General features: G+C 38.9%; 1 protein-coding gene across 1 annotated transcript in view; it reads left to right on the top strand.

The window, feature by feature from the left end:
- The first annotated feature begins 2466 nt into the window (after positions 1 to 2466).
- Positions 2467 to 12845, top strand: part of IL5RA (interleukin 5 receptor subunit alpha) — a 37294-nt gene continuing 26915 nt past the window's right edge. The window contains exons 1-6 of the mRNA XM_088831618.1: positions 2467 to 2601; positions 3874 to 4026; positions 7932 to 8016; positions 9715 to 9860; positions 10808 to 10946; positions 12666 to 12819. Of these exons, the coding sequence (XP_088687744.1) occupies positions 7944 to 8016; positions 9715 to 9860; positions 10808 to 10946; positions 12666 to 12819 (512 nt within the window). The 5' untranslated portion in view covers positions 2467 to 2601; positions 3874 to 4026; positions 7932 to 7943. The remainder of the gene's footprint in view (positions 2602 to 3873; positions 4027 to 7931; positions 8017 to 9714; positions 9861 to 10807; positions 10947 to 12665; positions 12820 to 12845) is intronic.

Raw genomic sequence — 12845 nt, 5'->3', positions numbered from 1 at the left:
ATCTGGAATCCAGCCAAGTTTAGCCAGATCCTGGACAAAACTCCGAAGCTTGGGCAAGAAATAAATGCTTATCACCGTTTCCCACTATGGTGTCTGTGGTCGGCTGCGCTATAGCAGTGGCTAACTAAAACGCCTCTACCACGTAGAGATAACCATGCCTATCATTCTGGTCTTCTATAGAATATGAGATTATGAAAAATAAAGTATGTATACATACATACACATATATGTGTGTGTGTATATATTTGCACTCCTGTTGTTTTCATTTAGCATTTTTCCATAGTACCCTGTGTTTAACAGTTCTGGATAAACACTCCTTTTATTATCAACCTATTTCAACCTTGAAAAAGTTATATATTTCTCGTAACCATTTCCACACTACTTTTACTATTTTAAGTCAAAGTACAATGCATTGTGTTTACTTCCCCTCTCTCAGATAAATCTTGGTTTGTATTTCACATTTTCCACGGAATGGATTCCTACAGGTAAAATCTTTAGCAAGTGCCTTTAACAAGGGTTCAGGGAAGAACCACATCATCCTAATTTCCATGGCATTACTATCCACATTTTCAACTATACTCTGGTTAAAGCTGGATTATTTTGCTTCTTAAGAAAGTGCAGGTCAAGAAGGAAGGGACATATGCACATCTATGGCTGATTCACGTTGTTGGATGGCAGAAACCAACACAACACTGTAAAGCAAGTATCCTCCCATTAAAACTAAACAGCCAAAAAAAAAAAATACAGGCCAATTTTTGTTTCACTTTTTGAAAAACCATTTATGTGAATTCTTCCAGCATGTTCCATTATACTATCTTTGGACGTTTACAGTTTATTCTAAAGAAGACTGTTCTTGCCACAAAAAATAAACTACACAAAGCTGTGCCTATTATCTTCCTTGGCTTTATTTGGAAATAGGGCATGGGAACAAAATGCAAGCTTGTTTCCTTGGGTTTTTAATATTGGCATGGCTGATAACGTGTCATATATCTAGAAAGATGGTATCCAGGGTAAGAGCCAGTTCTGATTTTCTCTATATCCATAACAGCTTTTGGCTTGTTGCATAGATGGATTTAATAAATATTTCTTGAATAAAGAAACATAGAAAATGTTAAAACAGCCTTTCTGGTCAGAAATTATTGCCCTCACAATGATTAGTAACTAGTTTTAAGTTTTCAAGGATGACAAATAAGCTGCAACTAAAATTAGATGCAGGACTCTAAAAAGTAGGTCAGATGGCTGATACTGTATCTAAACTTCTCTGGGTCCATCTTAGCAAATAAATGGATCTCTCTCAGTTCCCAGTTCAACTTTTCCTTTCCCCAAGGAAAATCATGTTTTTTCAGATCATCTAATAACAACTGATCTGGTTCTTTTTCGGCAACTGCTAAAATGATTACCTTGGGAGCCCCAGTGGCTGTCCTTGCAGAAGACATGCACTGACTTGCAGGATGTCTCACTGGGGTGCCTGTCATTTTTCATCCTGTAAACTGAACCCCTTATCTCACCTGGCCATTGCCTCTCTCACATCAGTTCTGTGGAGACCTGGGCCCCTCTGTTCCCACTTCTCGGGGGCTGCTTGCTGCTCACCCCTCTGGGCTAAGCCTGGAGATTCCCTCTCAAAGGGAAAGGCTTCCACCTGCCTCAGGCGCTCAATAACGTTAAGGGACATTTTCATCTATTCAAACCCTGGGAAACATATTTTTAAAAGTTGGGTTTGCAAGTCATGTGCCTGGAAATTCCCTAGACAAAAATGGAACAAAGGACAGGAGAACCCAACTAGGTTTACTTAAAGTGAAGGTACTGAGGAGAGGCCAGCTGAGGTGCTGCACCGGGAACCGGGAGATCAGAGACAGCAGGTCTTGGGTGAGCACAGAAAAACACGGCCACAGTCACCATGGGCAGGGTGAGTCCAGACTCGCCAAGGCCAGCAACTCGTGACACCAGAAACTGCGTCTCCCTCCTCTGCCCCGCGCCCAGCACACACCCATCTGTCTGAGGGCGCAGGACCTGCTAACACAGCAGAGAGGGGTTAAGGAACCTCTGAAAACTGAAAATTGCTGCTCAGCTTGTAGGGAGCGGTAGATACCCCATTTTTCTGTTAAATCGTGTGTCTGGTACTGTGTGACAGTGGCACAAAAAATCCTCCAGCTGAACGAAGCACATGAAGAAAACAGAAATTCTGGAAAGTGCCCAGGGAAAAGTTGATTACCTTGCCACCCAGGAGCCAGTGTTCACTGAAACTCCTGAATAGGGCAAAGCATCTAGAAAGATAGTGAAAATGCAGATGAGACAGTTATCAGATAGTGGCTATCAGGAACAGAGAGCGCCTTCACTCAACAGCAGTTTAGTTCTCAGGAGTTTCGTTACAGGGTTAAGGCTCGTCCAGAACTACCTGCTCACAGATGCTCCTTGATATTTGCTTAGAGGAGCCCTGCTGCCCTCCCATCGTCAAGGGAACTGGCTGTGAGTTTGTAACCATTACAGCTGTGATGATGAAACAGTGAAGAAGATCTGCCTCTAAGTCAAAAGTGTACAGAGATAAGGTTCATTTTCAGTGCCCTGCAGCAGCTTCTGATGGCAAGGCCACTGCACTTCTCCGTAAGTGGGGATCCAGAACTGATTCATCTCAGAGTGAGCAGATGACTCTTTCCCTCTAACACCACTCTGAGCTCCACCTCCTAATAACTTCATTACACGGCAGGGGTGGGGGCGGGTGGGGAATAGGAAAAGTGAGAGAATGACTTGTAAATATACGGCAAACTTTTACATGAAGAAATGGGGAAAACAAAACCCCTTAGAACTCTATTATTAGCAGGAATGGAACTAATAACGTTACTATAGACATGTTATCAGGCCAGTTGTGTCCACTCTGGGTGTAATATTCTATTCCTTTGTGTTGGGCTAAGTAACTGAGGTGTGCAGTCTGTGTGAAGGTGAGTCACACTGGAATAAAAGCTACGTTTTTTGCTGATTCTTGTTTAAGACACCTGTTACCCGCCGTTGCAGATACTTCCGAGATTAAAATGAGAACACAGACTCTGCTAAGTTTTCTGGGGAAATATATGAGTTTAAAAAATAGGGGACAGGATAAAATAACTTGATGAGGACGTCTGCATTAATAAGAAAGTTACAAATGCAGAAACAGCAACCAAAAAGGAGATGGTGGCCCTGGCTCTAACTGAAGCCATCTGCTTTCTGTTTCTTCTGAGGGTTCTGGGATTTTGAAAAAAAAATTGTTTGATTTTATATAAAATCTCCAAAAACTTGCTGAAACACCTCACTCGGTTTCAGGTTCACCATTTTATTAAATTTTGACCCCAATCAGTGTAAACATATTTCCATATATACAGAAGAAATGGATGGAATGACAAAAAAAAAAAAGAAAGGAAGACATGGAAAGAAAAATCAGATTCTCTTAATACTCCATGAGCCTACAACTCATTAACACATGAAAAGTGACTTTTTATAGCCATATTGATTAATGTATTTGATACCCAATTTAATGAATCATCAGGTTGAAAACTGAATTACCCGGTACAATTTCTAATATTTCTTGTAAAAGGGTATGACTTCTTTCATAATTACTGAAAAATATGTTAGTGGATGTAGCTATTTGTTAACTGTTTGCATTTCAAATATAACAAAGTCTGGGAAATCAAATCACCTCATTCGTTTCCATTACTTGAAATGCTGCTTGGGGAAATTTTTAGGCAAGGTACCAAGAGTATCACATCTCACCCTAGACAGCCCAGGTTTGCTACGTGCTCCCAGCCTGCCGTGCTCTAATCTAACTCGTCCCTCTGCTAGGTTTTTCCCTACAGAGCTCGACTTGTTAAGGGGTGTGCATTAATTTGCCTTTATTTTGTGTAGAACCAGGCATATGTAGCACCTGCCCTGGGCCTGAAGCTGTGCTAGGTGCTGTGGCTGCAGCCACGAGCACTGACAGCATGGAGGCGGTCCTGGCTGTCGGCTACTGAGCATGGGTGGTCATCAGGAACGAGAGGATCAGACCGGAGGAGACAGGTATGCCTGGGAACAGGGAAGTGTGGATGTGGGATGACATGGCACCACGTGCAATTGGCAGGAAGACATTTAACCATTAGGAGATGTGCAGCAAACTCTTTCTGCCAGCATTTCCCAAATACTCAGGGTGGCAGCACCATTTCCACCTTGGCTAACAAGGGTTTATGACTGTGGCAACAGTTTGAATTGCTGAGTTATATTTAAGGACTATTTCAGAAAATTAATCAGAAGTCCTGTAGTAAGGCAGAAAAAAAGGTTGCATGCCTTGTATATGCTCCTAATGACTCATATTTTTAGGACTATGCACAATTTTTCACTTGGGGGTAATGCAACATACCTAGCTAAACATGTCATTTGCATTTTACACCTTGGTTTATTTATTTATTCTTCATTCCCCAAGAGATAGGTTCTATTGCTGATTACACTGTACGGGAAAAAAAAAAGGAAGTAAAAAGTAAACTCTACTTTTAAGAGTTTAACGGACCATGAATCCTAACAGTTGCTTTTCAATTTCTGTGCACTGAAGTTGAGTTTTAATTAGTTGTCACCACAGTTGACTCAAAAAGTTTCTTTAAAAAGGGTAAATACAACTTTGGTTATAAAACAAGTGTCCTGGGCAGCAAAATAATCTGGAAAGAGAGTGGGGAAAACGTTAAGTCTGAACTTCAGTAGAATTTGACCAATTCTCAGGAACACTGGGGAAATTCATCGACAATTGTCAGGACTTTACCCCGCTTTCTAGAAACATCTGAACTGTGAGCGATGATGCTCCTGTTTACTCCCAAATTTCAAAGAATAAAACACCTGCCAAATTCTCAGAGAGTACTCGAGGAATTTTAGATCACCCAATGAAATATGACAAGAACAGGTAGCCCATGGTCTTTCTAAGAGACAGCATGCATTTCTGATAATGGTATTAATAGGTAGGCAACACATGTTTGCTTCATTCTGAATTTGAATCTACTTTAAAAATTTAATGGTATTCCGCTGGATTTTAATTAGTATCCATGAGAAGAATGCATAACAAGTTATTCTGAACAAGTTATTTCTATACATTTTAATATAGTGACACGGCCTACTGTACAACAAAACATTACCCCGCTGACATCCATGTAACAGTATATCACTGGATTAAAGAGATGACCCCCAAAGATTCAAGTTCGTTTTCCAGCAGGAGTGACTGCTCTGCCACGGACCAGAAATATTAAGAAGACATGAGCAAAGGCTGAAGGTGCTTTCAGGGAATGAGCAGAGCAAACAGAATTATAGAAAAATACAGGGTCATCTGCTGAACCTTCAGTAATACCCAGGCTTTTACTGAATTTATCTGGCTCACAAAAAAAAATGTTGAGTATTTTGTGTTGTCTATAAGACAACAACTTCTTTTATTCAAAGTTACCATCCTTTTTAACAGATAATATCACAGTAAAATGCGAAAAAATGTGCATGGCGGTTTTATGGTTGATAAAATTGATCATCACAAATTTTTCGTCAAATTTGAAAAACAATTCTGTTTTAATCAGCTATAAAATCAGAACACATAAAAAGTTCTAGGGCAGACTGCTTGGTTATATGAAATATTCAACTATCTCCACATTGAGGCATGTGATAGTTTATTACTTCAACAATTTAATTGCAATTTATTATTTTTACAAGTACTGTTATAACATACTACTTACTTTGACAGTCAGTAAAACTCACTCAGGGAAAATCAATTTTGCATTTTTTTCTGACTGAGAATTCCTCCTAGTAATAATGATTAGTGAAAACTTAGAACACGTGTGATATTATTTCCGGAAATACTGAAATTTCAAAGACATCACCTTCTAACCTTGAAGAGGAAGCTATTTTTGCTGTTGTCTGTCAAGGAATTTTTTTTCCACTTTTTTCTTTATTTTGGCTGTACTGCACAGCACATGAGATCTTAATTCCCAGCCAGGGATCAAACCCATGCCTGCCCCTGCGGTGGAAGCACAGCGTCTTAACCATTGTACCACCAGGGAAGTCTCTAAGGAGTTCTTATCTTTGCTTCTAAGGCTTAGTAAATTACCAAGGCGTGCCTTTAAATCCTTAACATTCTCACTGAAACCTTTAAAAACTTTAGAACAGCTGCTTTTATCATTACTGTTGCTTTAAAAATTCTTTTTCTACATGGTGTAAAATCAGAGAAAGAAACAGGATGATTCTTATCAAAAGAGGCATAACTCTGGATGCAAGGAGGACTGTTGTATGATATCCCTTATATGTGGAATCTAAAAAGAAATGATGCAAATGAACTTACAAAATAAAAAGCTACTCACAGACAACAGAACCAACCTATGGTTATGGGAGGATGGTGGGAAGGGTAGGGGAAAGAGATAGTTAGGGAGTTTGGGATGGACATGTACACACTGCTACATCCAAAATGGAAAACCAACAAGCACCTGCAGAGAGAACTCTGCTCAATGTTATGTGGTAGCTTGGATAGGAGGGGAGTTTGGGAGAGAATGGATACATGTATATGTATGGCTGAGTCCCTTCACTGTTCACTGGAAACTATCACAACATTGTTAATCTCAATACAAAATAAAAAGTCTTAAAAAAGTGGCATAACTCTGATTAGCAATACTTGAGTTTATCTGACAAAGAAATTGATTTGTATGCTGTTTCTGTCTTTGTGCTGTGACATTTTACTAATTTCATTAGTAAGTAGTAAAAGTAAAGAAAGTGTGGTTTTTGGTTCTTCCTTAATGTATCCATTTAGCCAACGTTTATCCTCTGTGGGTCTACCAGAATTATGTTTGAAAAATATCACATCACTTAAATAAAATTTTAAATTAAAAATTGTATAACTTAAGTAAGTGTAGAACATAGGTTTTACAGTTGGAAGATCTGAGACCGTGTCTATGATTTTTAGCCATCTTTTCACCGTTGTAAATTGGATAACTACACACTCTCATTATCTGGTGGTGGGGGAGGACAAAACTTAGCAGGCGGAATGTTAGTTTTGTTAAGTTCATATGAAAAATGCCTTCCGAAATTTTCAAAGGAAACATTCAAGATTTCTAATCTACAATTCTCAACAAAAGATCTTTTCTTTCACGTTAAAAAAAATGTTCCTGAAACAATCTACTTTTTTCAGACAGCCACACTTGAGTTATGCTAATATTTCTACTCTAGATTCATTGTCTGCTTATTTTTTTTTAATTTAAAAGAAACAGAAATATCAGTTTTATTTTCTTCAGGCCTATGTTTTCATTCCCTTTAATGGCCTATTTCTTTCTGGGTTCATCAAAAAATTCCGCCTTTCTGAAGTCTGAAGTACTAAACTCTTATTCCAGGTTTGTGATACAAAGCGTCTTTTTCCCATGTAAACATTATTTTAGATTTAAGTTCCTTGTCATGCTGGACATGTCATGCTCATATGTAAATTCTTATTAGTGAAACTGGTAATGATATTTATATTCAATTTTATTAACTCTGTGTTCTACTGTTCAAACATCTGCTGTGGTCTCTCACGGAATATCAACCTTCTCCTATTTTCTTTCCTCTCTTCTGGCTTCGCATGGCTCCGTGTGCCACCATGGATGCCTTTCCTCACTTGCATGTGTGTAAGAACTCTAGTATATCCTTTAGGACTCAATTCAGAAGTCTCTTTGCTCCTTATACACATCTTTACTAGAGCAGTTTTGAAGCTGGAGTTACAATGATTGATTTGCACTTCATTCTGTCTCTCAGATCTCTCAGATCCATGTTGGCAAGACAAAATCCAAGATTTGTTCATATTTATATTTCTAACACATAAAGTTCATAAATGTTTGTTAAATGGCTAAATGACTATACTTTTCTTTAGAAAGGAGCTAGCAGCTTTTCTTAGAAATGGCAACAGCTGACCATTTGGATTTTTGTCTTTCTGTTTTCTGTAGGATGTGATCATCATGGCACCTGAATTACTGATTCTTTTGGGGGCGGCAGTAATACTGCAAGCAGACTTACTTCCTGATAAAAAATGTAAGCAGCACCTATTAAATTCAATAATTAAAAAAAATAAGTACATTACAAAGAAGGATAGTATTAATTTCTCCTAAATAAGACTCAATTAGGAAATCAGGATTTTTTTAAAAAGGGATGGAACATTTATTCTTATCAGAATATCAGTTTTTTAAACATACTATATTTTAAGAAAGCAAAGTTGGCTGAAGCACGTATTTTATATTGCAGTGGGAAATCGTATTCCAAGTATGGGTAAACGGGCACTCGGAATAAAGCTGCAGCTGGTGGCCGTATCTGGACACCTTCCCAGACAAGCATATAGTTCAAAGTCCTCTCAAAGTTCTCAGAACCAAAGAATAAGAAGCTTCCACTATGTTTGGTTCAGATCAGTTGAATCAGTGGGTCTGTTGATCAGTCGGTTTAAGGGAAAAATAACCCATCACATGAGTCCACTGGCAGTAAGAGACGCTGCTACAGTCCTGGCTGTGAGCCCGTGTCTGCACTGTCCAGTGACACTTGACTGCTGAGCACTGTGTACATGGCTCACCCAGCTAAGACACTGAACTCTGCTTTTAGTTAAACAGCCACATGTGGCCAGTGGCTACCACAATGGTCGGTGAAGCACAGAGCCCCAGACGTCTGCACGGAGCAGGTGCGGAGGCAGAGTCGTGGAAAGCTATTAAATGTTAAATGTCAGTGGAAATGTGCTGACGCATAAATTCATCAAAGAAGGTTTCATAACTGTATAATACTATAAGCGAAAGAAGTGAACTCACTCAGTCGTGTCCAACTTTTTGCAACCCCATGGACTGTAGCTGACCAGGTTCCTCCATCCATGGGATTTTCCACACAAGAATACCGGAGCGGGTTGCCATTTCCTTCTCCAGGGGATCTTCCTGATCCAGGGATTGAACCTGGGTCTTCTACACTGCAGGCAGACTCTTTACCATCTGAGCCACCAGGGAAACCCAACTTTAGCAAAAATTTTAAAAGTTGTATAAAGGTACACTCAAGAAAAAAAGACAATAAATGTATTACATGTTAATGCCACTCAGTGATAAAACTGTGGCTGTATTTTTTTCTTATTTTTTTGATCATCTGTGCTTCCCAAGATTTCTAAGAACAGGCATTGATTTTGTAATTTAAATGAAAGCTTTGATTCTGAAGACAGTGGTTCATGAGGGCAGAAAAAACATTTTCTTTTTATAAATGCTCAGTGAGTAATTTTGCTTACAAGGTTTTTGACCTTTAATCATATTAAGAAACAAATCTTTACATCCTGAACCAGTATACAAATATGTGACTATATTTATGGAACAGAAATAAGAGGTTCATGAAATAACACTTCTTATGTTTGATGCACCTGATATTTTCTATTCAATTTTATTCCATGTCATTAAACACATTGCTACCCACAAACTATTATTTTAGTCTGTTAATAGATAATGACCCTTTGAAAATTATTATACTGAATAACAACATAGCAAAATATTCATATTTCAATAAAACACCTGTAGGTGTTATAGGTAAATACCTGGGCAAAGTAAAAAAGATAATGAACTAAAAAAAGTTCTAAAGAAACTTTTCCTAAGATTATTTCAGTGTTATACATTCTGATAGCATAATAAAATACTATACTACACAATAAAACATTTAATGATTTTAAAATGTACCATATAATTAAACATTGCATGGGTTTTTTCTTTTGATCAACAGTTTTACTTCTACCACCAATCAATTTCACCATTAAAGCTGTCAATTTAGCTCAAGTTCTTTTACATTGGGAACCAAATCCTGATCAAGAACAAAGCAATGTCCAGCTAGGATATCATGTGAAAATAAATGCTCCACAAGAAGAAGATGTAAGTGTTTATTTTGATGGCAATGCTTACCTAGACTGAATTTTCCTTACTAAAGGAAATTTTAACTAAAAAGAGAGAAAACCGCTACAGAGCTTTCTGTTATATTTCAAGTAGGGCAATGTCTCTACTGAAATGGCTGAGAACTAGTGCCATACCTGCACTAAAACAGTGGCTCGGAACATTTTTAACTGTGGGACCAATTCTTCCACTTAACAATAAAGTTTAGTAACTTCTGAGCTACAGTGGTTTAGATATTGATTTTATGTTGCCTTTAAAATATTCAAAAGAACAGAAGAGAATAACCAAGCAAAAGTGGAGAGGGGCCATTGTACCTAACGGAAAAGGTCAAATTCAAATCCCAGTTCAGCCACTTCCTGCCTTTACTACCTTCCATCAGTCACTTAAGATCCCAGAGCCCCAAGTTCACTGCGGGGACATATTAAAGCACCAGGCACCGAGCTGATGTGCAATAAATCAAACGAAGGGAGAAGCAGTACTCACTGTGTCAGTAAATATGGAATTCTAGAGCATTCTCTATGGAGCCAGAGATGGTGGTCAAAGGAAACTGGAGTCTGAACTGTAGCATTCTGTTTGTTTTTACAAGAAGCAGTTATTCAGGTATCCTTGAATAATTATTTTCTATATTTCATTATGTATTTTTAAAACATGTACCAATCTAGAACTAGGCAATTTGTTTATTCATTTTTAAAACCATTTTATTTTTGGTAAAAAGCTGTACCTATTTAATGTGTACAACTTGATCGATGAGTTTAGGGATAAGAACATAACCTTGAAACACTGGGTTTGATTTTTTTCTAGCAGAATGATTGCATTGCATTGTGTTTACATGCCATTTAAAAAGTGGAAGAAAACTCCTATTTGATTAAATAGTTCTCTGAAGGTCATTTCTCCTTTACATATCATGACTTGTGGGTTTTTATTTTTAGTACGAAACCAGGAACACTGAGAGCAGCCTCATAACCATCCTTCACAAGGGCTTTTCAGCAAGTGTGCAGACAGTGCCGTGGAACAACCAGTCCCTACAAGCCAGCAGCTGGGTTTCTGCAGAACTTAAAGCCCCACCAGGTAAGGCAGGTCTCTGAGAGCCCAGTTTTAAATTTCAGACTTTTGGCATCACCGACTCTGTGGACATGAGTTTGAGTGAACTCAGGGAGTTGGTGGTGGATAGAGAGGCCTGGCGTGCTGTGATTCATGGGGTCACGGAGAGTCGGACACGACTGAGTGACTGAACTGAACTGAACTGAACTGATCATCTCACGCTGGCCATAACAGTCATCATCAAAAAATATATACATAAATGCTGGAGAGGATGTGGAGAAAAGGGAACCCTCCTACTCTACTGGTGGGAATATAAATTAATACAACCACTATGGAGAACAGTATGGAGGTTCCTCAAAACACTAAAAATAGAGTTACCATATGCCACAGCAATTCTATTCCTGAACATATACTTGGAAAAAACCATATTTCAAAAAGATACATGCAACCAATGTTCACTGCAGCACTATGTACAATAGACAGGGCATGGATGCCACCTACATGTCCATCAATAGAGAAATGGATGAAGATGTGATCCACATATACAATGGGGTATTACTCAGTCATATAAAGGAGCCAAACTGTGCCATTTGCAGTGATGTGGAAGGACCTACTGTCAAAGAGAGTGAAGTAAGTCAGGTAGAGAAAAGCAAGTATCATATATTAAGAAGGAAATGGCAATCCACTTCAGTGTTCTCACCTGGAGAATTCCATGGACAAAGGATCGTCGAGGGCTAAAGTCCATGGGGTCGCGAAGAGTTGGACACAACTGAGCGACTAAGCACCGCACGTGTGGAATCTACAGATGACCTTATCTGCAAAGCAGAATAGAGACACAGACACTGAGAACAAACATACCGAAGGGAAAGAGGGAGCAGGGTGAACTGGGAGGTTGGGACTGACATATATACACCACTATGCATAAAATGGCAACCCACTCCAGTGTTCTTGCCTGGAGAATCCCAGGGACGGGGGACCCTGGTGGGCTTCTGTCTATGGGGTCACACAGAGTCGGACACGACTGAAGTGACGCAGCAGCAGCATGCATAAAATAGACAACTAATGAGAACAGATTGTACGGCCCAGGGAGCTCTACTCAGTGCTCTATGGTGACCTAAAGTAGACTTTCATACACTAGTGTGCGTACTGAGTCTTTAAAGAGGCAGTGTTCTTTTGCCATGTTGCCAAAACTACTTTCCTTTTGAGCGGCAATCTGTTACTCATGAAGCATTTGGATACTACCTAATGAATCACTTCATTCTCTGATGCAAAGTGGCTTTGGAGACCTTCCTCAATTAGCTCTCTTAGTCATAACTAGTTATTGACAATGGAGCATCAGAACCCTGAGGCTGCTGTATACCAAGCTCTGAATGACAATCTATCACACTGCTCTTGAACTCTGATATCTATCACATATAAACCCTCCCTGCAAAGAAGCTGCAAAACTTTTGAAGTCAGAATGTAGGGCTTAGTCATTTTAGTTCATCCCCCAGAAAGCTGACCTTTTGCAAATAGGTTTCTAGAACTGTGTGGTGACAATTACTTTTTGATGTCCCCAATCCCTATGGGTTTAAAAGAAACTATCAAAAGCTATCGTGGCAATGCTTTGTTCTTTAAAAAAAAAAATTCGTTTTTGGAATAGAATTAACTTACAATGTTGTGTTACTTTCCACTGTACGGCAAAATGTGAAACAATTCATGTATATGTATATCTGCTATTTTTTTTCCCAATTTTTGACCATCTAGGGTCTCCTGGAACTGAGATTGTGAATTTAACTTGCACCACAAACACGAAGGCAGATAATTACACACACTTACGAGCTTACCAAGTTTCTCTTCACTGCACCTGGCTTGTTGGCAAGGACGCCCCTGACGATACACAGTATTTCCTCTACTATAGGTTAGTACCGATTTTCACTTATGCGA

Source organism: Moschus berezovskii, chromosome 24 (genome assembly GCF_049115385.1).
Source record: "Moschus berezovskii isolate FMDL1 chromosome 24, NW_MosBer_1.0, whole genome shotgun sequence".
Lineage (NCBI taxonomy): Eukaryota > Metazoa > Chordata > Mammalia > Artiodactyla > Moschidae > Moschus > Moschus berezovskii.
Note: the sequence above shows the minus strand (reverse complement) of the source record. Positions and strands in the feature narration are given on the sequence as shown.